This window comes from Erpetoichthys calabaricus, chromosome 16, assembly GCF_900747795.2.
Source record: "Erpetoichthys calabaricus chromosome 16, fErpCal1.3, whole genome shotgun sequence".
Taxonomy (NCBI): domain Eukaryota; kingdom Metazoa; phylum Chordata; class Cladistia; order Polypteriformes; family Polypteridae; genus Erpetoichthys; species Erpetoichthys calabaricus.
The window spans coordinates 91,030,413-91,057,521 of NC_041409.2; the positions used below are offsets into that span (position 1 = coordinate 91,030,413).

General features: G+C 45.5%; 2 protein-coding genes across 3 annotated transcripts in view; one reads left to right on the forward strand and one right to left on the reverse strand.

Moving 5' to 3' along the window:
• The first annotated feature begins 2,348 nt into the window (after window positions 1-2,348).
• On the forward strand, window positions 2,349-3,758 carry LOC127526012 (uveal autoantigen with coiled-coil domains and ankyrin repeats). Its single transcript, XM_051919826.1, has one exon. It carries the CDS (start codon window positions 2,424-2,426, stop codon window positions 3,525-3,527), a length of 1,104 nt encoding a protein of 367 aa, XP_051775786.1. The 5' UTR covers window positions 2,349-2,423; the 3' UTR covers window positions 3,528-3,758.
• A 4,981-nt stretch (window positions 3,759-8,739) lies between these two features.
• The window catches only part of LOC114666532 (serine/threonine-protein kinase PAK 6), an 88,950-nt gene continuing 70,580 nt past the window's right edge, over window positions 8,740-27,109 (reverse strand). For both annotated transcript variants that reach the window (XM_028821432.2, XM_028821431.2), the window contains exons 5-10: window positions 25,019-25,152; window positions 24,814-24,940; window positions 21,476-21,601; window positions 16,471-16,605; window positions 10,655-13,128; window positions 8,740-10,607 (exon numbers count right to left, since the gene is read on the reverse strand). In XM_028821432.2, the coding sequence (XP_028677265.1) occupies window positions 12,961-13,128; window positions 16,471-16,605; window positions 21,476-21,601; window positions 24,814-24,940; window positions 25,019-25,152 (690 nt within the window). In that variant the 3' untranslated portion in view covers window positions 8,740-10,607; window positions 10,655-12,960. The remainder of the gene's footprint in view (window positions 10,608-10,654; window positions 13,129-16,470; window positions 16,606-21,475; window positions 21,602-24,813; window positions 24,941-25,018; window positions 25,153-27,109) is intronic.

Consider the following 27,109-nt stretch of genomic DNA (forward strand, 5'->3'; position numbering starts at 1 on the left):
GTAACTGAATGGCTAGAAATCATCTTAGAGGACAGAACACAAGGATGTGAACCCCACACCAGACAGAACGTTGCCACGAATTCAGAAACAAATTAGAAAGGGCAAGAAGTAAGTAGAGTCGAAGGTAACACGCAGCACGTGAAGCCCACCTCAAGCCTAGCTGAAGGTGCCCATCACCTGAGACCTGGCTGTACCTTTGCCTCATGGAGGAGCCGTGATCTCTGTGTAGGTGTCGTAGCTCATCAAGCCCACCACTGATCTGACCAAACCCATCGGTTAACCCCATAGGCGTTTGAGCACATGACACATCGATCGATAGCGGGTGGCCATACCATAGATGTCTGCCTGTGACCTGACCAAACATCAGAAGGCTTCAATGAGGATATTTTATAAAGCCCACCCTAACAGAATGGACACTACTCATCATCATTATTATTATTCTGGACCACGTGAAAGACCTGGGAAGCCCAACAACCTTCACCTGGTTCTGTGCACAACTGAAAGGGCAGGTGGTGGTACACACTCATTAACAGACCACCGGTGTACACTTGGTCAATTCATCGTCTGAATGCTCTGCGCCCCCCCGTCTGTGAGCTTTGCCCTGGAGTCACACTTTACTCATTTGCCCCATTTGTTTGTGAGGTCCACATGTGTTTAAAGATCTATCAGATTTCCCCACTGGACACAACGCCAGCCACCTCACCATGCGTGTGGCCCTCCTAGCAGCGGCTCACATGGCACCGACATTTGTAGGACACAGCATGGCGTCATTTGCTAATTAAAGTCCGCTCATTCCAGGTCCTCCTCCAGGCGAGGTGCCGCACTGCCATCAGAGACAGCCTCCCTGCTTTTTCATAACATACAATTAGTTCATCAAAATGGAAAGTGTGAGTGTGCGCTCCTAGGGTGGCACTTTAATTAGCACTTGAAAGAGCCAACTGTGTCACGTGTGGGGAAAAAAAGGAGAGGAAAACAGAGCGCAGGTGACAGGAGGGCCGCGGGTGGCAAGGCCACAGAGGAAAAAATGAGGGCTTCAGCGGGCATGGAGTAGAAATACTCACTGCACATGTGAGGGAGCGTATAGCGCCCTTCACATTGTAACTCTGTGTGGTGGGCTGCAGCAGGGCTGAACCTGCAGTGCAAGAAGGAGCGGGCACTGCCCAATGGCACTCGACATGAACGTTTAACCTCTGCATAAAGCCAGGTGTACATTTAGAGCTCCATCGAAAAGAGATTACAGAGCGTTCAAAATAAACGCCAATGTCCACCCGCACACCCGCTTTTGCCTTTCTGGGTGTCAGGGCCATGGGGTGTCATCAGTTTAGGAATATAATGAAGACACTAAAAGGACAGGGAACAGTCCGGCTTAAAGGAACAGTGAAGGGTACTGCCAGTCTCGGTAGCCCGGGCTCAAGGTGTTCTGTCATCGTGACCCAAGTTCAAGGTCTTGTGTCATCTGTCAGCCGTGTCTTAGTGACCCGGGGTCAAGGTCTCGAGTCCCTGTTTGTCAGTGCGGCCTTGGTAAGAGAGATGGGGCGTACAGATGTGAGAGTTAGTGCGACAGGTCGGGAGAGTCAGTGTGTAAGAGTAGCAGCGAGTGTGTCGACGGGCCGGTTTGTGAGCAGGAAAGGCGATGGCTGACTGTGTGTGTGTGTGTGAGAGTGAGAAGGCACTCCCTGCGTGTCACCGTGTGTGTAACAGTGAAGGGTGGACGTTACTGTTATCTTTACATGGTGGCACTGACAGTTTGGCCATCGAGCTCTGTGAAGAGGATTACTCGTGTTCTGTTTTGTGTAATTACCCCACTGTGTGCCCACCCTACCCAGAAGGGGGTCTCTCTCTCTCTCAGTTGCCCTTCACAAGATTTCGTTTTTTTTTCCCCCTAAAAGCATTTTTTTGTTTTTGTCTTCTTGGGGAGTGACGACTGGGGGGGGGGGGGGGGGGGGCTGTCAAAAACCGGGGCCTGTTAAAGCCCATTGTGGCACTCCTGGTGTGATTTTGGGCTGCACAAGAAATAAATTGTTGTTATTGCATCAGTGTGTGTGTGTGTGTGTGTGTGTGTGTACGAACAGGCCTGTCTGGACCTCCCTGCACACTGGGGGGGGGGGGGGGTGTAAGGGGGAGTCCATCTTGTTACATGCGAGTGCGGCTCTGTACAGGTACACGCTCGGCTGTGAGTGGAGACCCAGACACCTCCGCTTCCCTTTACTCCTCCCTCCAAGATCTCACCTGCCTGCCGAGCTGAGCGGAGGGGCCGAGACCACCTGCTGCACACCTCTGCCGTAGCATCACTCGTAGCCCCTCCCCGCGGGCCGTTTCCTTGCCAACAGAAGATATAAAAGCAGCTGTGCTCCAGCGAAGCTGCACTCCCGGCAATGAGGACGCCACTCTGGCACCTGCCCGCATACTCCGACTGAAAAGCCATGCTGAGACCCAGGGACCTGTGCCAGGACTCCGGCACCAAGACCTTCTTGGATGCCATGCAAAATGGGCAGGTGCACTTGGCACGCTTTGTCCTCGATGCCATGGATGGCAGGATAATTAACTCCAAGACTGAGAACAACAAAACTCCTCTGATGTACGCCGTCACTCTGCCCGAGGCTGGCAGCAGAATGAAATTTGCTCGGTTGCTTCTGGAGAAAGGAGCAGATGTGAACTGCCAGGATGAGCACGGCAGGACAGCACTGAGCCTGGCTTGTGAGATGGGCCACCTGGACGTGGTCAAGCTGCTGGTGCAGTTCAGCGCCAACCCAGAAATCACAGACGCCTGGGGGAACGGCGCCCTGGCATACGCGTCCTGCGAGGGCCACACTCACATCCTGGACTTCCTCGTCCGAGCTTTCAAGCGGCTGGGCATAACAACGGGGCAGGTCAGCAGTGGAAGCCGGCCATCTCTGCCATGGCAGGTGTCATCTGGGCAGCTGAACCAGGAGCAGAGGCAGGAGAGGCGGCCCAACAGGCTTCCAAAACAACTCCTTGAGCGCTTCACCCAACAGCTCCAGAACAAGTGCGAAGACCACCTGCCCGCCGTCTTCCAGAGGCACTTCAAAATGGGTGAGCGGCAGGGAACACCCGAGCACTCGCCACACAGAAGGGCAGTGCCACTGAGCCCACTGGTAAGAACGAAGACGGAGCCTGCCAATGGATCACCACGCAGCCCCAGGTGGGAGTCGAAGGACCGAAATGCATCCAGAAGAAGCCAGACGCCCTCCCCGGCCAGCTACCGCAAAGCCAGGTTTAGCGTGAGTGTCTCAGCTCAGTCCCCCCCACTGCTTCCAGCCTCAGCCTTCAGGAGGTCCTGCCACACCCCACCACCCCGGCAGGCCTGCATAGCCGCCACCTTGAGCTCCCATTTCCTGCGGCGCTTCACCTCCCCGGAGTTCTCCAGATTCAGCAAGGAGATGGAGGGCAGCCGAGCGCGGAGGTGCAGCTCCGAGACCTTCCCGCTGACCTGTGCGCGCCAGGCCAACGTCGACAATGGGGGCAGCCTGCATTGCGAGTTCAGACCGGGTTCACCCTCGTTATGAGATGGCAACAGCTGGCATGGACCCCTGCCCTTAACTCCAGTGAGTAAAACCAATGGTCCCCACAAACTCTGTGCACTTCGGAAAGGCGCTATAGTGACTAAAGCTGCAGCATGCCGCATGACTTGCAAATGAACGAAAACGAAGAAGCCACCTGGTGACAGAAAATGGCATTGCAGGACACTTAGAACGCTCTTAGAAGCACAAAAAAAGGGAGCCTCGCTGCAAAACCTCAGTGAGCCCCCATCACCCTTATTTATGGGCACACCTGAACTCAAACGAAGAGTAACACGCCAAGCTAATGGTGCGTGCCCTCTGTACATGGGGTGGGATGACGCCTCTTCATAGTCTGGATGTGACCCTGGGGTTTTCCTGAGAAGATGAGCTGTCGTGTGATGCTGCCCCCCCTGTTAGCTGGAGCTGAATTTGAAGCCCTGGGGAAAAGTAAACATTTACGGTGTCCTTTATCATAAAATGGACACCGGATGTAGAGCACCCCTTCCCTCAGCCCCCCACGAAACACCTGTCTTTTATAGCTCTTCTTAATTATCTTTCAGGTGAACTTTTGGACACGGGAGCCCCCCCCCCCCCAAACTATGTCACCCACTGTTCTGCTGTAGCCATTGCCTTTCATTCATCTGTGTGTCTTATCGCTTTAAAGCTAATTGGAAATTCTTTGGAGCGCGGGCGACCTCTGCTGGACGGACTCTGACTTGCTTTGGTGTTCGAGCGCTTCTATGTGAGCACGGACATGTGCGTGACGTGACACAGCGATCAGAAGTGCCGCCCGGCCCGATTTCTCGGCGAGCAGTTCGCTTTTTCTCCCTTATGTGTCTAAAATGCGCCCGCCAGGTTACAAGCGTGTGTAAGTCGTACGCCGCTCGTGATTGGCTGGCTTCTGCTTTGCGCTTGACGCTGGCGAGTTCCGAAACATAAAGAATGAATTCATTAATACGAAGGGCCGGCCCTCATCGCGATATACTTCCGCAGGTAAAAATAACAAAGAGTTTTATTCATATAGCCCATGTTCAATGTGCACAAGTCATGTTCCCGAAATGTTGACCTAATTACTAATTAATACATGCTGTACCCACCGTTTAAAATTCTTTTCTTATTCTTGTCCACAGAATTAAATTAATTTAACCCAAAAAGGAGGCACGTTTCTAATTTAAAACTGAATTTGACCAGCAGTTTCCCTTCGAGCCTAACAAGTCTACCGACAGGGCGAAGCTGCACGCAGTCTGTCAACCCTCGCAGCCAAGTTTAAAGGGGCTTCTGGACAAGGAGGGCTACGCTAGAGTGACCAGGTGCAGACATTTAAAATGTGACGAACGAGAGTTGGCCATTCCGTCCATTTACCGGGTAGTTAAGCTGTACCGATATCTCATTCTGATAACGTCTTCAGGCAGTGCCACCCGTTTAATAGCAGAAATACAACAAAATGTCCCGTTTTTGGTATCCGTCAATAAGGGCGCGCACAAAAAGGCGACCTCAATTGAGCGCCGAATAACTGCGCGCATAAATAAAGGAGTGCTTCAAAAGGGTGACGTCAATTGGGCGCAGCGAATAAAGGCAAACGCAACAAAATTGTTACAGAAAATTTATTAGATAAAGGCAATGATTAAACGTATAAAAAGGTGAAAGCAAGAATATTAAAACATCCAATTAATGCATGAAGCCCTTCTTTATTTGCGCGCGCATTTATTCGGCGCTCAATTGAGGTCGCCTTTTTGTGCGCGCCCTTATTGAATAGAACCCCCGTTTTTAACAAGCTTCGCCGAACATTATCAATGTGCACAAAACCTGGGGGGGGGGGGGTGTCATGTTCTTTGGGTTCTGTAATATTTGACTTTAATGCAGTTGAAAGTAACACAGAAAGATTTATTTAAATAAAGTCTTTACTAATGAAATACTTTACTGTTTCATTAACAGGTCAGCCATCTTTCTTACAACCACCATGTCTCTGGTGCCAATTAGGGATCATCCCTCAATTACAAGAAGTTAACATCAACTTTCATATAAGGAAGTGTTTAACAATTACTTATCTTGACAGGGGGGGGGGTTCAGGTTTGCAATTACGGCTTACCCTCGTCCCCGCCGTTTAAGTGCTAGATTATTAATAAATTGTGTCCCGGTTTAGGCCTTCGATAATCTTTGCGGGAGATCGCGCGTCCGGTGATCAGCCAGTCGCTGATAGTAATGGGCCGTCTCGTCCTCAGTGTCCGGCAGGTACGCATCGAGGAATCGGTGGGCTGAGCGCGAACACGCGTGTCTGTCCGGTTTAATTAACGTAATAACACTATACCCAAACGGGTGCAAGGCAGTGAATCAATCTTGGACATGGCGCAAGTCTATCGCTTGGCTAATTCGGAATCATAAAGTAAATTAGCACAAAGTCTACAGACGACTCTTTGATGTGTTTGATTCAGCCTTCATTTCTTTTTTCCCCCCTAAACTGTCATTTAGAACGCATGCAGTTACGACAAAGAGAGACTCGCAGTTCGATACGGAGTTGATCTTTCTGCTGTTCGGTGAAAGCGCTGCAGTTTTGGGCAGAAGTCGCTACCAGACAGCACGGTGCCGCAGTGTCTGGCAGTTCGACAAGTTATCTGTGTAGAGTTTCTACATTTCCTTGTGTTCATCAGTTTTTGTGTCCAATTCACCATAATAAATGGATAAGTGTCTGTGTGTCCCTCTGGTTGCTATGTCTCTGTCATTTCAACAGATGGTACATCATAAACATATCTACTCTCTCTATATATAAAATCCTAAACCTAAAAGTGCAACGATTTTATGTCATGTTTTTTGTCACACTTTAAATCTGGCTCATTTTAAAACCTACATATATATGTTTGGTATCATTCTTTTCAGAATTTATTTAACTTTAATGTGATGTTGTTAGATTTTCAGATTCTTATTCCATTTTAAAATTATAAACTAAAAAATATAAAGAAAGTTGTGGGGCGGCCTACTAGGCTGCAACTAGGTGTTGGGCACCCCCCCGTTTAGTAATAAAACTCATTGCATTTGTCATTCCAACAGATGGCGTATCTCAACCACTATCAAATGGAATATAACAGAGACATATGCATCATATTGTGAACTACAAACTTTAACAATCATCTCAGTTTTGTATGAAAACACGAGATTAGGATTGGTTTTTTTTCTCAGCCATCACTACAAACCCCATGGCAGTATCCATTTTTTGGGTGTTTTCCTCTGAATCAGCTGCATTTGGGTGCACTGGGTGAAGGGTAGGACCCAACCTTGGATGAGGGTATCGGGTCGCGTGCAAACAGAGAACCAGGACAAGAGTGAAAGTAGCTAAGCCTGGTGAATTCATTAACCCACACAAATACAGGGCGATTGGTCCGTCCCAGCAGCATGAATCCACACCACCAGGGCGGGCACTGTTCCACCAGAAGATACTCTCACTTGCACACCCAAACAATAGGGACCTAATCAATGACTTTGTTAAATGGTGCGACTCAAACCACCTACACCTGAACACCAGCAAAACCAAAGAGCTGGCGGTGGATTTTAGGAGGCCCAGGCCCCTCATGGACCCCGTGATCATCAGAGGTGACTGTGTGCAGATGGTGCAGACCTATAAATACCTGGGAGTGCAGCTGGATGATAAATTAGACTGGACTGCCAATACTGATGCTCTGTGCAAGAAAGGACAGAGCCGGTTATACTACCTTAGAAGGCTGGCGTCCTTCAACATCTGCAATAAGATGCTGCAGATGTTCTATCAGACAGTTGTGGCGAGCGCCCTCTTCTACGCAGTGGTGTGCTGGGGAGGCAGCATTAAGAAGGACGCCTCATGTCTGGAAAAACTGGTGAGGAAGGCAGGCTCTATTGTTGGCATGGAGCTGGACAGTTTAACATCTGTGGCAGAGCGACGGGCGCTCAGCAGGCTCCTATCAATCATGGAGAATCCACTGCATCCACTGAACAGGATCATCTCCAGACAAGAGCAGCTTCAGCAACAGACTGCTGTCACCGTCCTGCTCCACTGACAGATTGAGGAGATCGTTTCTCCCCCAAACTATGCGACTCTTTAATTCCACCCAGAGGGGTAAACGTTAACATTCAACATTATACAAAGTTATTGTCTGTTTTTTCTGTTTTTCACCTGCATTGTTATCATTCTTTAATTTAATATTATTTATTGTATCAGTATGCTGCTGCTGAAGAATGTGAATTTCCCATTGGGATTAATAAAATATCTATCTATCTATCTATTATTATTATTATTATATAGTGCCTTTCATATCTATCTATCTATCTATCTATCTGTAATATAGTGCCTTTCATATCTATCTATCTATCTATCTATCTATCTATCTATCTATCTATCTATCTATCTATCTATCTATCTATCTATCTATCTATCTATCTATCTATCTATCTATCTATCAAACAGGGACACACAGTTGCTGACTAATCTAACTGCACATTTTGGATTATGAGAACAAACCACATGGAATGCAGCCCAGCAGGGAACCAAATCCACTGCTCCAGTATGGGGTCACAGAAGGTTTGGTTCTCTCAGGCTGGGTTGACGGTAAAGATACCAGTAAACCTGGAGGGTGGAAAACTGACCTGAACATGGACAGTAAATCGTCCGGAGTAAGACAAATTAGGAAAAGTGTTGGGTCAGGTTTGGTTGTTACACTTGGTACTCACCTTGAGGTTGCAGGACGTTTCCTTTTCGCTGGACTGTGGTAGATGAACTTTGAGCACAAAGTCAGTGACGTGCTGTAGAGCTTTGGCAGGGCTTTGATTTTACCAGCTGAATGACACACTGAACTTCAAGTGGGCACTGCACAAGGGGCTTGATGCCAGGTGTTTGAGAAGGCAAAGAGAACGCCTCATGAGGTCACGTACTGTATATGGAAGAAAGACCCCAGTGAGTTTCAGAAGCCCCTGGCCCACCATGCCATGCACCCAGCACTTCAGTGATTCACATGTCGCGTAATAAAGGCTTTCCAGTTGCTGCTCAATGAGTTTTTGGTTCATTCTTGACATTTTGCAGATCCATTGCAGACTTTAGGGGGGGGGCTCTTGACCCTGAAGTGGGTCAGGGAAAGCAGACAGCCCCGCTAGGGGCATTCAGTGTGATTCCAGGATCACGGACTGGACAACGGGACCAGGAAAGAAAAAATTCTACCCACCCAAATGTCACCTGACAAATCTGCAAGTCCAAATGTAAAAAGTTGCTTTACTTTAATGACTTTACAAAAGACGTAACAATCTACAAATGTCCACATAGAAATGGAAGAGAAGCATCACATCACCTTGTGTGTTACACAAATCGGGAAAACAAACATGCATCACGTCTGTCAGCCTCTTCGAAAGGCAGAGGGGTCCAGGGGGCCGCGTGGCATCTCGAGGAGGCCAACCTCTGTGTTTCAATGGGTCACAGCAGCAGAAACCCAACGACGGACAATCAAAGTAAGCGTCACCCAAATTGCACTTTGGAAAACATTCTGGAGAAGGCACGAGCGACACTCTTGGGCGTGAACACTTTTGGACATCAACCCTGCGCGGTACAACTAGAGTCAGCAGTCTTGCTCTTTGACTTTTTAAATTATACAATAAATACCAAAGCCGGCAGATTTTTTTTTTTTGCAGTGACCCTGACATGTCCTGTCACTAAGCTGCTCTTCCAGGACGTCCAGGGCGGTGGGGCTGAAGAATCTGGGCTGCCTTAGCACGGATACTAACAAGGGAATAATGACTAGCATTTGGGGTTTTTAATAGCAGAATACACTGCAAGTGATGAGGCGCAGATGATGAAGCCATCGGATGAGGCATCCCACCCCGAGTGTTCAGACGATGTCTGCTCAGATGGCACGATGGCTGGAGTGGCTTTGTTCAATTAGTTGTCATTAAAGATGTACAAAAGACATAGATAAATGCATTCCAACACTGTATAATCTGATTCACAGCCACTGAGGACCAGAGCCAGTAGCAGGGGGCACAAGCTGGGAAACAAACCTGGACACACACTGGGGCCAAATTAGTGCCACCATTTAGCTTAACCTGTACGTCTTTGGGGACACAGGAGGAAAACCCCCAAGCACTCCGGGAGAACACAAGGACAAAACCAGGTGCAGAATTCAAACCAAGGACGTTGTGTCTGTGAAGCACCACAGCGCCACCCAGGGGTAAAAACTGGCAAAAGTTTATCTTGTCTGAAAACTAAAACTGAATAACTGAAAGACAATGTTCTGGCTTGTATGCCTTCTTTGAATCTGACCAAGAGGAGGCTAGAAAAGAGATAAGGATGGAAGACAGCTACCTAGGTGTGAAAGATGGCCATCTGAGAAGAAGACAGTGGATGAGATGAAAAGATGATCTGATCTTTTGGTGCCAGGAGAACGTGACGACCAGGTTTCTCCTGCTTGTCTTCCATCAGTGATTTCATTTTAGTACGGCTGTAATCAAGAGAAGTGATAGGCGCCACCCTGGGCTATTAGAGGCCTAAGAGCATGTGGCCTGAATGACTGCTAGACGCAGTTACTGAGACGGTGAACAAAACGATTCACATGAATCTGCAGGGAATTTCAGCATTTCACCTTGCCATTAAATTTATAAAATAAATTGTGTTTTGGGGCGGCACAGTGGCGCAGTGGTAGCGCTGCTGCCTCGCAGTTAGGAGACCCGGGTTCACTTCCCAGGTCCTCCCTGTGTGGAGTTTGCATGTTGTCTGCGTGGGTTTCCTCCCACAGTCCAAAGACATGCAGGTTAGGTGGATTGGCGATTCTAAATTGTCCCTAGTGTGTGCTTGGTGTGTGGGTGTGTTTGTGTGTGTCCTGTGGTGGGTTGGCACCCAGCCCAGGACTGGTTCCTGCCTTGTGCCCTGTGTTGGCTGGGATTGGCTCCAGCAGACCCCCATGACCCTGTGTTCGGATTCAGCGGGTTGGAAAATGGATGGATGGATGGATGGAAATTGCGTTTCACCTCCAGTGAAATTTGTGCCTATGGCACAAGAAAAAAAATCGATGTCTTATTTACTGTACGCGTTTCAACTCCGTATGTGCCAACCTGTCATTTAATATTTAAATAAAAGATCTCTAGTGGGGGAAAAAAAAAACCAAAACAAAACAAGATGGCCAGACTCACTTTGTGGCAGATGTTGACAATCTGTTGAGCCGCCAGGCGTGTTCTGGTAGTACGATCAACACCCTGGCACTTTTGACCTCAATCCTAAAGATGCATCAGAGACAGACGAGAGACCTTTAGTGCAGAAATTAAGGAACAGGAAAGGGCGACTGCTGGATAACACAGCGGTGGGGTTGGGGTTTGGAATTCCCTTGTGGGGGAACAATCATGTCGAGAGAGAAAACAGGAAATGTGTACAACGGGGGGCGGCACGGTGGCGCAGTGGGTAGCGCTGCTGCCTCGCAGTTGGGTGATCTGGGGACCTGGGTTCGATTCCCGGGTCCTCCCTGCGTGGAGTTTGCATGTTCTCCCCGTGTCTGTGTGGGTTTCCTCCCACAGTCCAAAGACATGCAGGTTAGGTGGATTGGCGATTCTAAATTGGCCCTAGTGTGTGCTTGGTGTGTTTGTGTGTGTCCTGCGGTGGGTTGGCACCCTGCCCAGGATTGTTTCCTGCCTTGTGCCCTGTGTTGGCTGGGATTGGCTCCAGCAGACCCCCGTGACCCTGTGTTCGGATTCAGCGGGTTGGAAAATGGATGGATGGATGTGTACAACGGTGTGATCTACTGCGTCTTTGTGTGGAAAATATGTAGCATGGCACATTTTTAGGCAGGCGGTGTGGCGTAGTGGTTAAGGCTTTGGACTTTAAACCCTGAGGTTGTGGGTTCAAACCCCACCACTGCCACTGTGTGACCCTGAGCAAGTCACTTCACCTACTTGTGCTCCAATTGGAAAAACAAAAAGAAATGTAACCAATTGTATCTCAAATGTTGTAAGTCGCTTTGGATAAAAGCATTGGCCAAATAACCAAATGAGAAATTATTTAAAAAAAGCACTGCAGTCCTCCACGGTGATGTGAATGGGAGGCATAAATGGATATTGACTTGACAAGCATGCAACAAATTACATACATTACGCAGCTGCATAAGAGAACACGGGTAAACACACAAGTGTGGATGAGCTTTTAGGGCGCAGTATTCCTTGTTTTCCACCTCAAATAACCTTAAACACTCCCAAAGCTCTTTTAGGCAATTTCACAATTGCAAAATCACCTGCAAAATGAATTATCACAAAACTGTTGGTGAATCAAAACTTGTCTATGTCACCCCAAACTAGAGGTGATGCTCCTCAAGTTCGCCACACAGCCCACTAAAGTCCAATATGGTCCTCCATGGGCTCCTGTATTTTCGGTACTAGAGCCCCATAACACTCCCAAGCACACAGTAGGCCTGTGCTAACACAGCAGGCGTGGACTCAACACATGCCTGTGTCTTGAGTGTGCCCACTGGAGTACCAGCCATGGCCTCCTGGTGCCAACGACTGTCATCATGGGTGGGTGGTGTTGTGTAAGTCACCGCAGGAGCTGTGGACGGGTGGTACAGAAACACTCTTGTCTGCTTTGCCTCAACTGATATTTCTTGTGTAGTTAAAATCAGGATGACTTTAGGGGCCATGAAAGCAAAAGTGCTTGAACAAGGGAGAAAGGATGGCTTGAAATGAGATGGAGCTGAAGAGCATTACAGGAAAGACGTAACCTAAAGCTGAATACACAATGTGCCAGTCAGACTGCTCCCTAAAAAGGAGATCTTTCTGTGGGCAGGGATGAGAATGCAACTGAGTGTCACTCACGCGTCAAATAGAAGAGGAAGGGGGTTGAGCAGCAATGCCATCCCAAGATGGTCATGCCTCCTTACTGTGGTAAGGATTTGTTGCTTGGCTATTGTCAGCAGCCAGGAATCTCTCCGGGTGATACCCCCACTCGCGGCTGGCTGCCCTCCCTGAGACCGCAATATTGGGGTGTGAACCCAGGGCCAGAGTCAGAAGCGAGAGCTTATCCAGTGGAGATCTTAAGAGAGCTGAGCCTCTTGCTTCTACCATGGCACTCTCTCAGCCTCTACTGTGCTTGCCTTCTTGTTACACTTACCTTTATTACAAAGCATCGAGATGTGTCCCCCCCAAAACAACTTATATAATACAAGAAGAGCCACCAAATATTGAGAAATTTCCTGGCTAAACCCACGTCTCAAATGTCTCTGTGCAAGTCAGCAGTAAAGGTAAGAATCCCAGATGGTGGCACTACCTGTTTAGTAGAAAGCAGGCGCTCATGCGCCCCACACTGATCAGTATGCCCACCTCAGTAGCATTGTGATGACCGTCGTTCTCAGAGATGAACCTTTCTTTAGCATGGTTCCTGTGTATTTATGGGCTCCTGCCAAAAACTCCAGTGACCCAAGTAATTTCACACCACCAGGAGGCGCTCTGCAGGTCAGCAGGTGGACATGCGCTTGCGGTACTGCTCAATCAGGGGCACGAGGCACTGCGGAGTCCCACTCTGGAGGATGAAGGGGTGTTCCAGGAGCTCGGTGGCAGTCGCCCTCTCCAGTGGATCCCGGGTAAGCATCCGGTCCAAGAAGTCTTTCAGAATGGGAGAGAGCTGGGAAAGAGAGCAGTCACAATAATGACAAAAAATGTCACTTCTACAGATAAAAAAGCTTTCAAACTTCCATTAGGACAGCTTCAAAAAACGAAGAAAACCATCAAGTCTCATATCTGACTCTCCTCCTGCTGAAGGTTTCGCTCCCTGTGACTAACTCTTGTTTTAGTGGTGCCCACTCTTTTTCTGAAATCACGTTTTCCAATAAAACATTTGTAGCAGTGGGGAGAGACTGCATTTTAATCTCGTATTTTAAAGGATTTATTTATTTGATTTTTATTCCCCTGGACACTTGTAGCGGGGCCACATAGCTAGTGTTGTAGATGTCAGTTCTGAGTGCGTCTCGTTTCATTGTCCCGTTTGCTGTTTGTATGTGTATCAGTTAATGCCGATGATGGAAGGAGACCACAACCTAAAACCTGGAAAACACCTGTTCACGATTAATCAATTACTGCCGTGTCAGGTCTATTTAAGCCAGCAGGAGGAGAAGGAAGGAGGGGAGAGAAGGAGATTTTTCACATTCACGACCACGAGCCATCTGTACCTGTTATATTCCACATCGCGCATTTCCATCCAGTTTGTTTTTCTATCCGCCGGACTTGCTTCTAGGACCTCATCACGAGAGACACCCGGGGTCGGAGTTAATCATCCACCACGCACCGAGGATTCACGGTGAGGCTGCTCCATTTTGTCCGGGGAAAATCAAACGACTCATTTTTCGCTAATTCAGTCAACCGCATTCAGGACAGTTTTCATATAACCGGACTCACGTTCACATTCATTTCCGTATCGCATTCAATTTTTGTTATTCGTGTTGTGTGTTTATATGTTACAGGGGCAAGGGGGGGGGGGGTTTTCTTGTATTTATATTTGGTGGTGTCTTGTTGTTGCTGGGGTGGAGGGATATTTATATTTATATGTTTTCTATTTTTTGCATGTCTTGTTGTTTAATACATTTAATCAGTTTAATTTTACATCCTGCTTTTGTGTACTTATATTTACACCATCGATTGTGGGGAAAAGTTTAATTGGTTAGAAGTACGGCTTGATAGTTAGATTCAGTCTCAGTAAATCATCCAGGCCACAGGTCTTGGAGGTGTAGCTGCCGGCTGGGTAAAGGGGTCGGCCGTTACACACTTGTTTTGATGGATTTATTTATTGAAGAAACTGAGGCACTGCACTTTTGTTGGGATACTGTTTGTTGTTTTAATAAAAGCACTTTTTGGATATATCCCCTGGATTCATGTGAGATTTGTCCCCATTTGTCAGCTCATCTCAGTGACATTACCGACGGTGTTGGGTTCAGAGCTCCCGGAAGGCACTGGGAGCATGGCGCGGACCCGCATCGTCACAGTGATGAGGCTGGGAATTAAAGTAATTCTGCTTAATTAATTAATATTAAGTTTTGTCAAGTTACATGTTGGGCGGCACGGTGGCGCAGTGGTAGCGCTGCTGCCTCACAGTTAGGAGACCCAGGTTCGCTTCCCGGGTCCTCCCTGCGTGGAGTTTGCATGTTCTCCCCGTGTCTGCGTGGGTTTCCTCCCACAGTCCAAAGACATGCAGGTTAGGTGGATTGGCGATTCTAAATTGTCCTTAGTGTGTGCTTGGTGTGTGTGTGCGTGTCCTGCGGTGGGTTGGCACCCTGCCCGGGATTGGTTCCTGCCTTGTGCCCTGTGTTGGCTGGGATTGGCTCCAGCAGACCCCCGTGACCCTGTGTTCGGATTCAGCGGGTTGGAAAATGGATGGATGGAAGTTACATGTTTGTAACAGTAGCCCTAGCCATGTCACGCCATCTCAAAAAATAAATTAATAAACATTCATTATTAGGTCAAATATTCTCAATAATGAAATTCACCAGATAAATAGCCCACCAATTGTGTCTGTCAGACGTGTCACCTCACTGCACACTGCCTCTGTGTAGTGTTAACTAAGAGTGCGTACTTGACGTGTAGTGAAGCGAACACAAGGGAAGATGTCTGTGACACAGCACTGTGCTGGCAAAACAAGAAGGAACCGTTTAAGAGAAAGGAGCTGCAGCAGATCAGCACCACTCTCATGTGCCTTTGAAATTAAATCACTCCGTGTAGCCGAGTATCCTTATGAAATAAACTCGACCACAGCCACTCACAAATCAGCTCACTGTTCTGTTTGAACCCAAAACCTGAAAGCCATTTCATGCTACTGATGAACAATGCTAGCGAACATTACTTTTAAAGTAATATAAGTACATTACTCATTACATACCAAAAAGTAACTAAATATGGTTACTTTTTTTACTTAAAAAAATACTTAATATAAAATGTAGCATGTCTCAAACAGTGCATTACTTTGGCTTCCTTTGAATAAGAGAGTGCACATTTCATTGGCCAACATTTGTTATTACACGCTAAGCCCATACTTCATGAAACTGACCAGAAACAGAGCCAAACGGAGCCGTTTTCGTGTGTTTCGCAAAACAAGTTTAGCCTTTCATGTGCTGTGAAGTAAATAACATCCATCCACTTCATCCACTTCTTCCATTCCTACCCTGAGCCCCAAAGAGTTGCGCTATGGACACTGACTGGATTAACACAAGACTAATCCTTTATTTAGAGGTTTCTGTTACTGGATTGCACACAGCACACTCTTTTCTCATTGGCTGTGTAACAGAGCCCTGTAAAGTTCCAGTGTACCGTCCACCACATTTGCTTCTTGCCTTACACCCAGCGCTGCTGCGATAATCACTGGTGCCCTGTGACCCACAACTGTGCATAATAAATGTACCCCACAGCACGTGCTGGAATAAATGGGTACCTCCAACGTCGGCTTACTTCACTTCACTTGACTGCACGCTATGCAGGTGTTTAACCTCTCCTTCAGCAGCTGCATTAGACGGCCTGAAGAGCGCGTGTCTGTACAATGTTACACCGAGAGCAGCCAGCGAGTAATCTGACTGCATACGCCCGTTCTGTTTAACATGTTACCCTCAACACTGCCTGTGACTGAAGTACTGTCTGACTCTTAATGTGTGGACTCCTTTACTGTCCACTGTGATTGTGTTGTAAGTCGCCACCGCTAAAGACGCCCACAGCTTTAATGCTGGTAATGGTGTTGTTTCTGTTGACTATTCAAACATCTCCACAAAACCAGACACCCATGAGGTGCATTTAAAACTGTGTATGAACATATGAACACCATGTCTGATTGTGATACATGACTGCTAAATCAAGTGGTGACAAAAGGCTGCAGCCACTGTGGCCCGTCAGGACTGAGACTCTGCATGCAAATCAAACCTAACCAGCAAACACATGCGGGACACGTCTGACCGAGACTGCGGTGGGCCTGGCCTGCTCACTTACTCACCTTTTGTATGTTTTTAACCGTTGGCGCCGGCTGGTCTCTTAGCCTTTTCATGGCCTGTACTGGTGTTTCACTGAAATACGGAGGCTCTCCATCCACCATCTCCACAACCATGATCCCCAGCGACCAGATGTCCACCTTGACATCAAAATACAAAACATGAAAGAAAGGTTACAAGTGCTTCTTTTCAGTCTTCACCTGCTTTCTTAGTATAGCTGACTTGGCCATGCCCCCATTTTCTATTTAGGCAGCCGTTTATTTTACATTGTAAAGAGGGTCACCTGCAGGTTCGCTTGATCTCCGAGGGTTTTATGATCCATCTCATAGTAAACAATATTTTACTGTACTTTTATGTAAAAGTCCACATTTTTTGGCCAGTCGGTAATGGCCCAGTCTTACAAGTGGACACAGCAGCATACAAAAACAGCCTGATGCCACACATTTTATATTTTTGAAAGACTGTTCATTTTTAAGGTTTCCTTCTGAGAGTGACCCACACATTTCAAATAACAAGCCAAAGCGGAGCAAGCTGATGTTTTGCCACTCAAATAATCTGAATATCTGCCACCATGAGACCTCCTCAAACCTGCATATCTAACCATACTTTGATTTAATGTCTGGTAAACTGTAACGTTTTTTGAAGTCTTTTCCAGAAGACTTGCTGAAGCCAGCAGAAGACCACAAGTTCAAAAATAATTCCATGTATTCTTGTATCATGTGCTTCTCAGTAAAATGACACTGAGCACAGCTTACAGTTATTAAATAACAAACGAAGCAAGTCTGACTTGCGGGTTATGAAGATTTATATAACATCAGTCCTCAGGGCACAACGGCAAATAAAAAGTCTTCACCCCCATGGATATTTTCACATTTTTTTTCCTATACAACACTGAATCACAGCAGATTTCATTGGACTTTTTTCCTATTGGTCAACAGAAAGACTCATTAATGTCAAAATGAAAACAGACCCCTGCAAAGTGGTCTACATTAGTTACAAATATAAAACACAAAGTAATTATTCTAAGAAGAGTTCACCCCTTCAAGTCAGTGTTTAGTAGACACACCGTGAGTCTGTGTGCTCAGGGCTCTCTCGTTCAGCTTTGCTATTTTGCTCTATTCTTCTTCTTTGCCTAAGTGGTCAAGCTCTGCCAGGTGTCATGGTCATCATGGGTGAACAGCCTTTGTCAAGTCCAACCACAAAGTCTCCTTTGGATTAACATCTGGCATCTGTCTTGGCCACTCCAAGACAATCACATGGTTGTTTGGAAGCCATTCCTATGTAGCTTTGGCTTTATACTTGGGAGTCTTTCACTTGCTGGAAAAGAATTTATGTTCTCCTCAGGCACCAGTTTCTTGCAGATTTCTTCATGATTTCCTCGAGGATTTCCCCATATTTTGCTTCATTCATTTTCCCCTTACAGGTCTTTCACAGCCTGCTGCAGCAAAGCATCCCCATGTGTGACCACCATACTTCACAGTGGAAATGGAGTGTTACTGATAACGTGCAGTGTAACATGATGTTTAGCCTAATGGCCAAAAAGCTCAATTTCAGTTTCATCAGACACCAGAACCTTCTTCCAGCTGACTTCACAGTCTCTAATGTTCCTTCTGCTGAGATGTCCACTGTGTTTGTTCTCTTTGCCACTCACCCATAAAGCTGTGACTGGAGAAGCAGCAGGAAGAGGTCCTGTCTGCACAGTTCCTGCAGTTTTGGTCACTCCTTCAGAGGTCTTGCATTATCACTCAGTGTTTGTGGATGGACTGCTCTAGCAGATTTCCAGCTCTGCCATACTCTTTCCATTTCTTCAGGATTGATTTTACTGGATATACAGTAACTGGAGATTTTCTCGTCTCCATCCTCACTTGTGCGTTTCAATCCCCTTTTCATGGAGCTGCTTGTTGTGTTCCTTTGTCTTAATTGTGTTGGACAGTGCACCATACTGACTGGACCTTCCAGATGAGGTGCATTTAGATGACATTCAAGTGAAACCCCAGACAGACAGGTGACCTCCACTGAACTCATTCTGGGACTTCTAAAGCCAGCTGCCTGCACCAGTGATGACGGTGTCATATTAAAGGGGGGTGAAAGCTTGCGTGATCAGTTATTTTGTGTTTTATATTTGTAATTTATTTAGACCACTTTGCAGAGATCTGTTTTCAATTTGACATTAAAGAGTCTTTTTTCTGTTAATCAATGTCAAAATAAATCCACTGATATTCAATGTTGTAGAACAATAAAAGGTGAAAACATCCACGGGAGAGAAAATGTTTTCTAGATACTGCATATAAAAAAGCTCTGTGCAAAATAAAAAAAAAAAGAAGAAATTCCTCAGTAAATTCTGCTAAATAGCAACACTATTCATCTTTACAAAGAGCTGAATCCTTGAAGAACTGAACATTGATGGGATGCAGATCTATTACAAAAGACATACAGACTCTGGCCCGACATTTCTTTTTCTGTTATTTCTCTTTTCACTTTTTTAACCTGTTAAGTTTCTATTTGTGTTTATTGCTTTTTGTAAGTTTATTATTTTACAATGGAGCTCCTTTTCGTTTTTCATTTTGTAACTGGTTTCTCCATGTCTCATGATGGTTTTGTATTGTTTAATTATTTTCTGAATTTTCTGCCCAGGGCAGGGATTACAGTGATCCCTCGCTATATCGCGCTTCGCCTTTCGCGGCTTCACTCTATCGCGAATTTTATATGTAAGCATATTTAAATATATATCGCGGATTTTTTGCTGGTTCGTGGATTTCTGCGGACAATGGGTCTTTTAATTTCTGGTACATGCTTCCTCAGTTGGTTTGCCCAGTTGATTTCATACAAGGGACGCTATTGGCAGATGGCTGAGAAGAAACCCAACTTACTTTTCTCTCTCTCTCTCTTGCGCTGACTTTCTCTGATCCTGACGTAGGGGGTGTGAGCAGGGGGGCTGTTCGCACACCTAGACGATACGGACGCTCGTCTAAAAATGCTGAAAGATTATCTTCACGTTGCTACCTTCTGTGCAGCTGCTTCCTGAAGCGACATGCTGCACGGTGCTTCGCATACTTAAAAGCTCGAAGGGCACGTATTGATTTTTGATTGTTTGTTTCTCTCTCTCTCTCTCTCTTTGTCTGCTCCTGACGGAGGGGGTGTGAGCTGCCGCCTTCAACAGCTTTGTGCCTTCAACAGCTTTGTGCTGCGGTGCTTCGCATACTTAAAAGCCAAACAGCCCTATTGATTTGTTTGCTTTCCTCTGTCTTTCTGACATTCTCTGATCCTGATGCGCACTCCTTTGAAGAGGAAGATATGTTTGCATTCTTTTAATTGTGAGATGGAACTGTCATCTCTGTCTTGTCATGGAGCACAGTTTAAACTTTTGAAAAAGAGACAAATGTTTGTTTGCAGTGTTTGAATAACGTTCCTGTCTCTCTACAACCTCCTGTGTTTCTGCGCAAATCTGTGACCCAAGCGTGACAACATAAAAATAACCATATAAACATATGGTTTCTACTTCGCGGATTTTCTTATTTTGTGGGTGGCTCTGGAACGCAACCCCCGCGATGGAGGAGGGATTACTGTATCACCTAATTCTTTGAGTTTGGAAAGGTGGTATATAAAACTTGCATATTATTATTATTATTATTATTATTAATTCTGCAGGTCTGCTGTCAATTGGGCAGACATTCAAGGCCTTGTTGTAAAGCCCCTCACATCCCATTCCAATGGCTGACACACTGAGTTCTACCCTTTTGTTCTTGGTTTTAATGAACTCTCCACTTGCCATTCTGTCAATGCCAACCACCAGCATTTAAAAAAGAACAAAGAGTACCCTTGTATGAACACAGTAGGGATGTTGTACCCCACCACCTATGAAGTCCAACAGAGCACGCAGAGTGTTTCTTTTTTTTTTAAGTAATAAGCATTTCAGTGTCATAGAATAAAAAAAAGAAACCTTGGGTTTTCATGGACAGGATATCAAGGTGCCACCAAGAATGTGAGGGTGTCCAGATGAGGAGTCTGGAGGTAGCATTGCTGCTTTATGCAGATGATGTTGTCCTCTTTACCTTACCTGTCTGTGACCACCTCCAAGTCTGACGTCATGCTTCTCACTTGGAAAAGAGTGGATTGTTCTATCCAGGTGAAGGGGGAGGGGGGTACTCGAGACATCTGCCCTTAGTGGACGAGTTCAAGAATTGAATGAAAAAGGAAGTGTGAGACCACCAGCTGTCCTACAGTGCTGTGCCAGTGATTGGTGGTGAAACAAAAGCTGAGTCTAATGACAAAACTTTTAGTTTACCAGTTAATTTACATCCCTGTCCTCACATTTGGTCATCAGTTGTGGGTAATAAGGCCATGTGGGCAGCAGCAGCAGAAACTAAAAGTCTTTTCAGAGTGACTGGGCTGAAATGTTCTGATAGGTTGAGAAGCTCAGCAATTCGGGTGAGCCTCAGAGTAGAGTCGCTGCTCCTCTGGATGAAGAGGACTCATTTGAGATCATTTGGACATGTCCAAAGGATGCCCCCCCTACTGGGTGGCTCCACCTAGAGCTGTCTCGGGCACATCCTACTGGGCAGAGACCCTGTGATAGACCCAGTACACGCTGGAGGGATAATATTTTTTGGGAACACCTGGGAATTCCCCAGAAAGAGCTGGAGACAGGGAAGTCTGGATTGGCCTACTTGGCCTGCTATTGCTGCGACTCTCATTAGGAAGAACATTTAACAAAATGAGATGAAATGGGAGCAGAAAACTAAACAAATACTGAGCAAGACTAATTTAAGAATTTTAATACCCTAACAGCCAAATTTAATTAAAAAGTGAGAATGTAAAGCAATATCATTTAAAACTCTGATGGAGTTAATACAAATAATATGAGGAAAAACCAAAATACGCTAAAAAAAGACAGCGATTGCCCAAGAATATACAAAATGAGTATGTGCATACATGACACATACATTCCACTTCTTTAATATTACTAAAATTCTTAAAGTGTAATAGCAAGAGGAGCTTTTATAGTCTCACCTCTGTTCCATAAGGTGCTTTAGTGATAACTTCTGGGGCCATCCAATATGGTGTCCCTACAAGTGATGTCCTCTTTGGTACATCCTTGCAGATCTGCGCACAGAAACCAAAGTCTGATAGTTTTATCTGAGGAAAGAGTCATTCAGGAAAGAATTTTCAGTTTTCCTGCCAGAGAATATTTTTAAAAAATCAAAGAGAAAATGAGTTCTGCAACTTGTATGCAGGGCTGCATGGTGGCACTCTGATTTCCGAGCTTAATTACTGGCCAAGTACCTTCTCGATGTGTTTGCTTAAGTATACCGCCTTGTCCTAAAAACATGCATGTTGCATTTAAAATTGTCCTTGTGCAAGTGTGGGTATGTACAGTACATAGATGTGCCCTGTGGCAACTGACACCCGAAACGGGTTGGTTTCAGTCCTGAAAGTGAAGCTTCTGAAAGTGGCACAGTGTTCAAAAAATGGGTGGACAATCAGGAAGTCTAATCGCCAGGCAGAATGGAATCCAACATTTTGGTCAGCCAGGGCAGCATATACGAAAGGCATTCTCTGTTATCAGTGGGCATTTTTCCACTAGAATTATGTGTGACCAGACTATCCATAAACTATAGTCATTAGACTGTACCTGGTGGCATGGCCTGGCAATGATCAGTGCTGCTACTTCACAGTTTGAGTGCCGAGATCAAGTCCTGCTCTGAGCACTGTATGTGTAGGGTCTGCATGTGTATCTCCAGCTACATCAGTCTTCATTCCACATCACAAAGAAGTTACACAATCTGGATTCTCATATCAGCCCCATGTCAATTACAAATGTGGGATGGAGTTCATAAGGCAGTCCTGAGATACAGTGCATCCGGAAAGTATTCACAGCGCATCACTTTGTCCACATTTTGTTATGTTACAGCCTTATTCCAAAATGGATTAAATTCATTTTTTTCCTCAGAATTCTACACACAACACCCCATAATGACAATATGAAAAAAGTTTACTTGAGGTTTTTGCAAATTTATTAAAAATAAAAAAACTGAGAAATCCCATGTACATAAGTATTCACAGCCTTTGCTCCATACTTTGTCGATGCCCCTTTGGCAGCAATTACAGCCTCAAGTCTTTTGAATATGATGCCACAAGCTTGGCACACCTATCCTTGGCCAGTTTCGCCCATTCCTCTTTGCAGCACCTCTCAAGCTCCATCAGGTTGGATGGGAAGCGTCGGTGCACAGCCATTTTAAGATCTCTCCAGAGATGTTCAATCGGATTCAAGTCTGGGCTCTGGCTGGGCCACTCAAGGACATTCACAGAGTTGTCCTGAAGCCACTCCTTTGATATCTTGGCTGTGTGCTTAGGGTCATTGTCCTGCTGAAAGATGAACAGTCGCTCCAGTCTGAGGTCAAGAGCGCTCTGGAGCAGGTTTTCATCCAGGATGTCTCTGTACATTGCTGCAGTCATCTTTCCCTTTATCCTGACTAGTCTCCCAGTACCTGCCGCTGAAAAACATCCCCACAGCATGATGCTGCCACCACCATGCTTCACTGTAGGAATGGTATTGGCCTGGTGATGAGCGGTGCCTGGTTTCCTCCAAACGTGATGCCTGGCATTCACACCAAAGAGTTCAATCTTTGTCTCATCAGATCAGAGAATTTTCTTTCTCATGGTCTGAGAGTCCTTCAGGTGCCTTTTGGCAAACTCCAGGCGGGCTGCCATGTGCCTTTTACTAAGGAGTGGCTTCCGTCTGGCCACTCTACCATACAGGCCTGATTGGTGGATTGCTGCAGAGATGGTTGTCCTTCTGGAAGGTTCTCCTCTCTCCACAGAGGACCTCTGGAGCTCTGACAGAGTGACCATCGGGTTCTTGGTCACCTCTTTGACTAAGGCCCTTCTCCCCCGATCGCTCAGTTTAGATGGCCGGCCAGCTCTAGGAAGAGTCATGGTGGTTTCGAACTTCTTCCACTTACGGATGATGGAGGCCACTGTGCTCATTGGGACTTTCAAAGCAGCAGAAATTTTTCTGTAACCTTCCCCAGATTTGTACCTCGAGACAATCCTGTCTTGGAGGTCTACAGACAATTCCTTTGACTTCGTGCTTGGTTTGTGCTCTGACATGAACTGTCAACTGTGGGACCTTCTATAGACAGGTGTGTGCCTTTCCAAATCATGTCCAGTCAACTGAATTTACCACAGGTGGACTCCAATGAAGCTGCAGAAACATCTCAAGGATGATCAGGGGAAACAGGATGGACCTGAGCTCACTTCTGAGCTTCATGGCAAAGGCTGTGAATACTTATGTACATGTGCTTTCTCAGTTTTTTTATTTTTAATAAATTTGCAAAAACCTCAAGTAAACTTTTTTCACGTTGTCATTATGGGGTGTTGTGTGTAGAATTCTGAGGAAAAAAATGAATTTAATCCATTTTGGAATAAGGCTGTAACATAACAAAATGTGGAAAAAGTGATGCGCTATGAATACTTTCTGGATGCACTGTATAAAAGCATTTCATCTTCGCCTTCCATTGGATGTCACTGGAACAAAGTTAGACTTCCTCAATCCTGATCTGGAATAAGCCAAGGCAAATCAAGTTCAGCTGTGTTTCTTTTCCACAGTACAGAAATGGGATGAAACATGGAAGATGGCTGTTTGCCTGTTATTAACAATTTTTAAACTAAACTTCAAGAAACACTGAACATGTATAACGAAGAGATTTAAAAGGAGTGTCCAGCAGATCATGCATTCATATGCAGACGTGAACATTTATTAATTGGAACAAATCATTTAATTAAAGAAGACTCTATCCTGCTGTCACCTGGCTGATTGTCTCGTTAGAACTCTGGGATGCGTAATTGTAAGCCTGTATCTGCTGACTGTTTAAAAAGGAGAGTCCGTGTGGTACAAAGGGGAACAGAGTGCCTGAAGGTTGGTTGGGAACAAAAAAACTAAAGTAAAATTTGGGAGTGGAAGTAAGTGTGCAAGCGAGGAGGAGGTAGTGTGGTTGGACCCCTATAAGAGAGCGTAATTTATGGCGTATTTATGTGGAGTATTTATGGCATATAGCTAAACAGTGGTATTGGATTAAGGACTTGGATTGACCCTCCCAGGGATCCAGGTAATGTGTTGGGGCGTGTGGGAAGATGAAGGGTCAGCTGGGTGTGTAAGTCCTCTAGTTCTTTGCCTTCATAAATCTGATTTCCATCATGCCTTTTTCCTTCTACGGAATAAATGTCTGCTTATGACAAAACAAATGGAGAACTTGCTGAGCCAAGCTTTTTTCCCCCCGCCCTCCCAATGACTCTTAAGCCTCTGCAAGTCCTCACTGGGTCTCCCAAAATGTCTCTGCCACACTCACCCGGCCATCAGGTGTGAGAAGAATGGAGTCGCTCTTAATGTCCCTGTGTATCACCCCGTGAGAATGGAGGTAGGAGAGAGACTGCAGCACTGCCTCACAGACAGTGGCGATCTGCTCCTCATTCAGCCTGTTAATTGGAACAAATCATTTAATTGAAGAAGACAGTTGAGTTTAGCTACAACACTCTATCCTGCTGTCACCATACCTTGTTTCAGATACAATATTCGTGAGAGCGCCACCCTTCAGGTACTCCATAACCACCCAGAGCTCTTCATCAACCAGGTGACTTTTGTACATCTCCACTACATTTTTATGGTGGTAGTCCCTCATTATAACAACCTAAATGCAAAAAAAAAATCAATAAGATATTAAACAGCTGCATCCAGCTTTTTGTAATACCTGCCAGAAGGTGCACCTGAGCTATTAAACGGTACAAATGCTAATAGACATTTCTAGTAGAGATATCTGTTAGCCCACCAACGAGGTACAGAAGCAAGCAGGCTAATCCCACAACTTTTAAAGGTCCAATCAGGAGGCAGATGGTGTCATGAAGTTACGTTGTTTTCATTTTTTTTCTGTTTTATGCATTGTTATTGTTTGCTGTGTCACTATTAAGGCTGAATTCAAGCTGTAATTGTTTCTAGGTTGATGGCTAATACGTGATTGACTCCGATATTGCAATTGTTTAAGATGATTATATCCATTATTTAATATCCTTTGGACTGAAGAAATGGTAAAAATTTCACAAAATGCTGGTTAGAATAAATCTCTAATGTTTGGGTTTTGCCAATTTAACCCCATTTACTCAAAAATACTCATTTCTCTCACAAACCTGGCACATTGCTTCATGTTCATAGCTGCTGCTGTACTTTCATAAAAACCAAAGGATGCTACAAAAGCAAGCCTAAAAAAATGGCCAGTATTGTATAATTACACATTCTTTGTCAAGAAATCCAGAAGGCATTAATTCTCTTTTGTCTTTTTTAGAAAACTCTAGCAGCACAGATGTACGGTGGTCACGCCAAGAGCACTGATCTGCTCCTTGTTTAGCATTTCAATCTGAACAACTCAACAAACACCAAAGAACGAATTCACAAATGTCACACATTTACACTTAGTTTTACTTTGAATCTGTCTATTACTACACTCCTGTGTTTCGTAAACTATGGACATGTTTGTGATGGGTTGACATGACTGTGTAGCAAATTTAGCCGATTTGGTAAAAGCACGAATTTGGTAGTCCGTGTTCCACTATCCCTCTATTTGGTGTACTATTTATTGCGGTATTTTGTGATCCTACACGTAGGCTATAAGCAACACCGTTGACACATCCCTGTGAGCTTTCATTTCTATGGTTGGAAAATATTTCTAAATATTTCCCATGACACCACCACACATCTCACAACGTGTGAAACTCAGAAACTGTGATGGCTGACTGAGAGAGAGGGGAATGACACCGACAAGCCAGTGAGGTGAAGGTGCTAAAGTGCTAGTTGAAATGTTAAAATGAAAATGACAGGCACAGCAAAAGGACGTGATGACTTTGGAGGTATTGTGGGGATGAGTCAATATGGTGGGTTGTATATATATATATATAGTGACATGGCAGTGTTGTATGCTGAGTGCAGTTTCAGGCAGCTCCATTTCAATCTACTGATAGGATGAAGGACGCGTTGTGGGCCATTGAGTACTGTAAGAACACCACAAGATATTAAAAGAGAGAGAAAGGCTGCTAAGCGAAATCTTCAGCATTCATCATGAAGTCAGTTAATAGCATTAAGGATTTTAAACCGGACTATTCACTGAATTGTTCATCAAGGTTTACCTTATCACTCATATAAAATACAAATGGCCCATACATTGTTTTTGAAATAATTTAGCTACACGACTCATCTCTTTTACTCAGTCTGTTGAGTTGCTAAATGAAAATTGGGATATGCTGAACAATTTGCTTTTTCATTCAGAAGAATGTATTTTTAACATTGGAGCTCATTTGAAAAACATTCCTTTTAAAAATAATCCATATTACTAACCGAGAATGCTAAACCGGATGATGGACGCAGGCACATCCGGCCATGGGCCGTAGCTGCAAAAAGACGTACTGCGCAGGCGCAAGAAAGGGCGGACGGGATACACACCAAGAGGGGGATTTAACAAGCCCCTGGAACACAAAAAAAAGAACACAAAACCGCCCCACACACCCTACAAGCAACGGACGGGACACACACAAAGAGGGGGATTCAACAAGCCCCTGGAACACAAAACGAAAGAAGACGCTCGCTCAACAACAATCCTC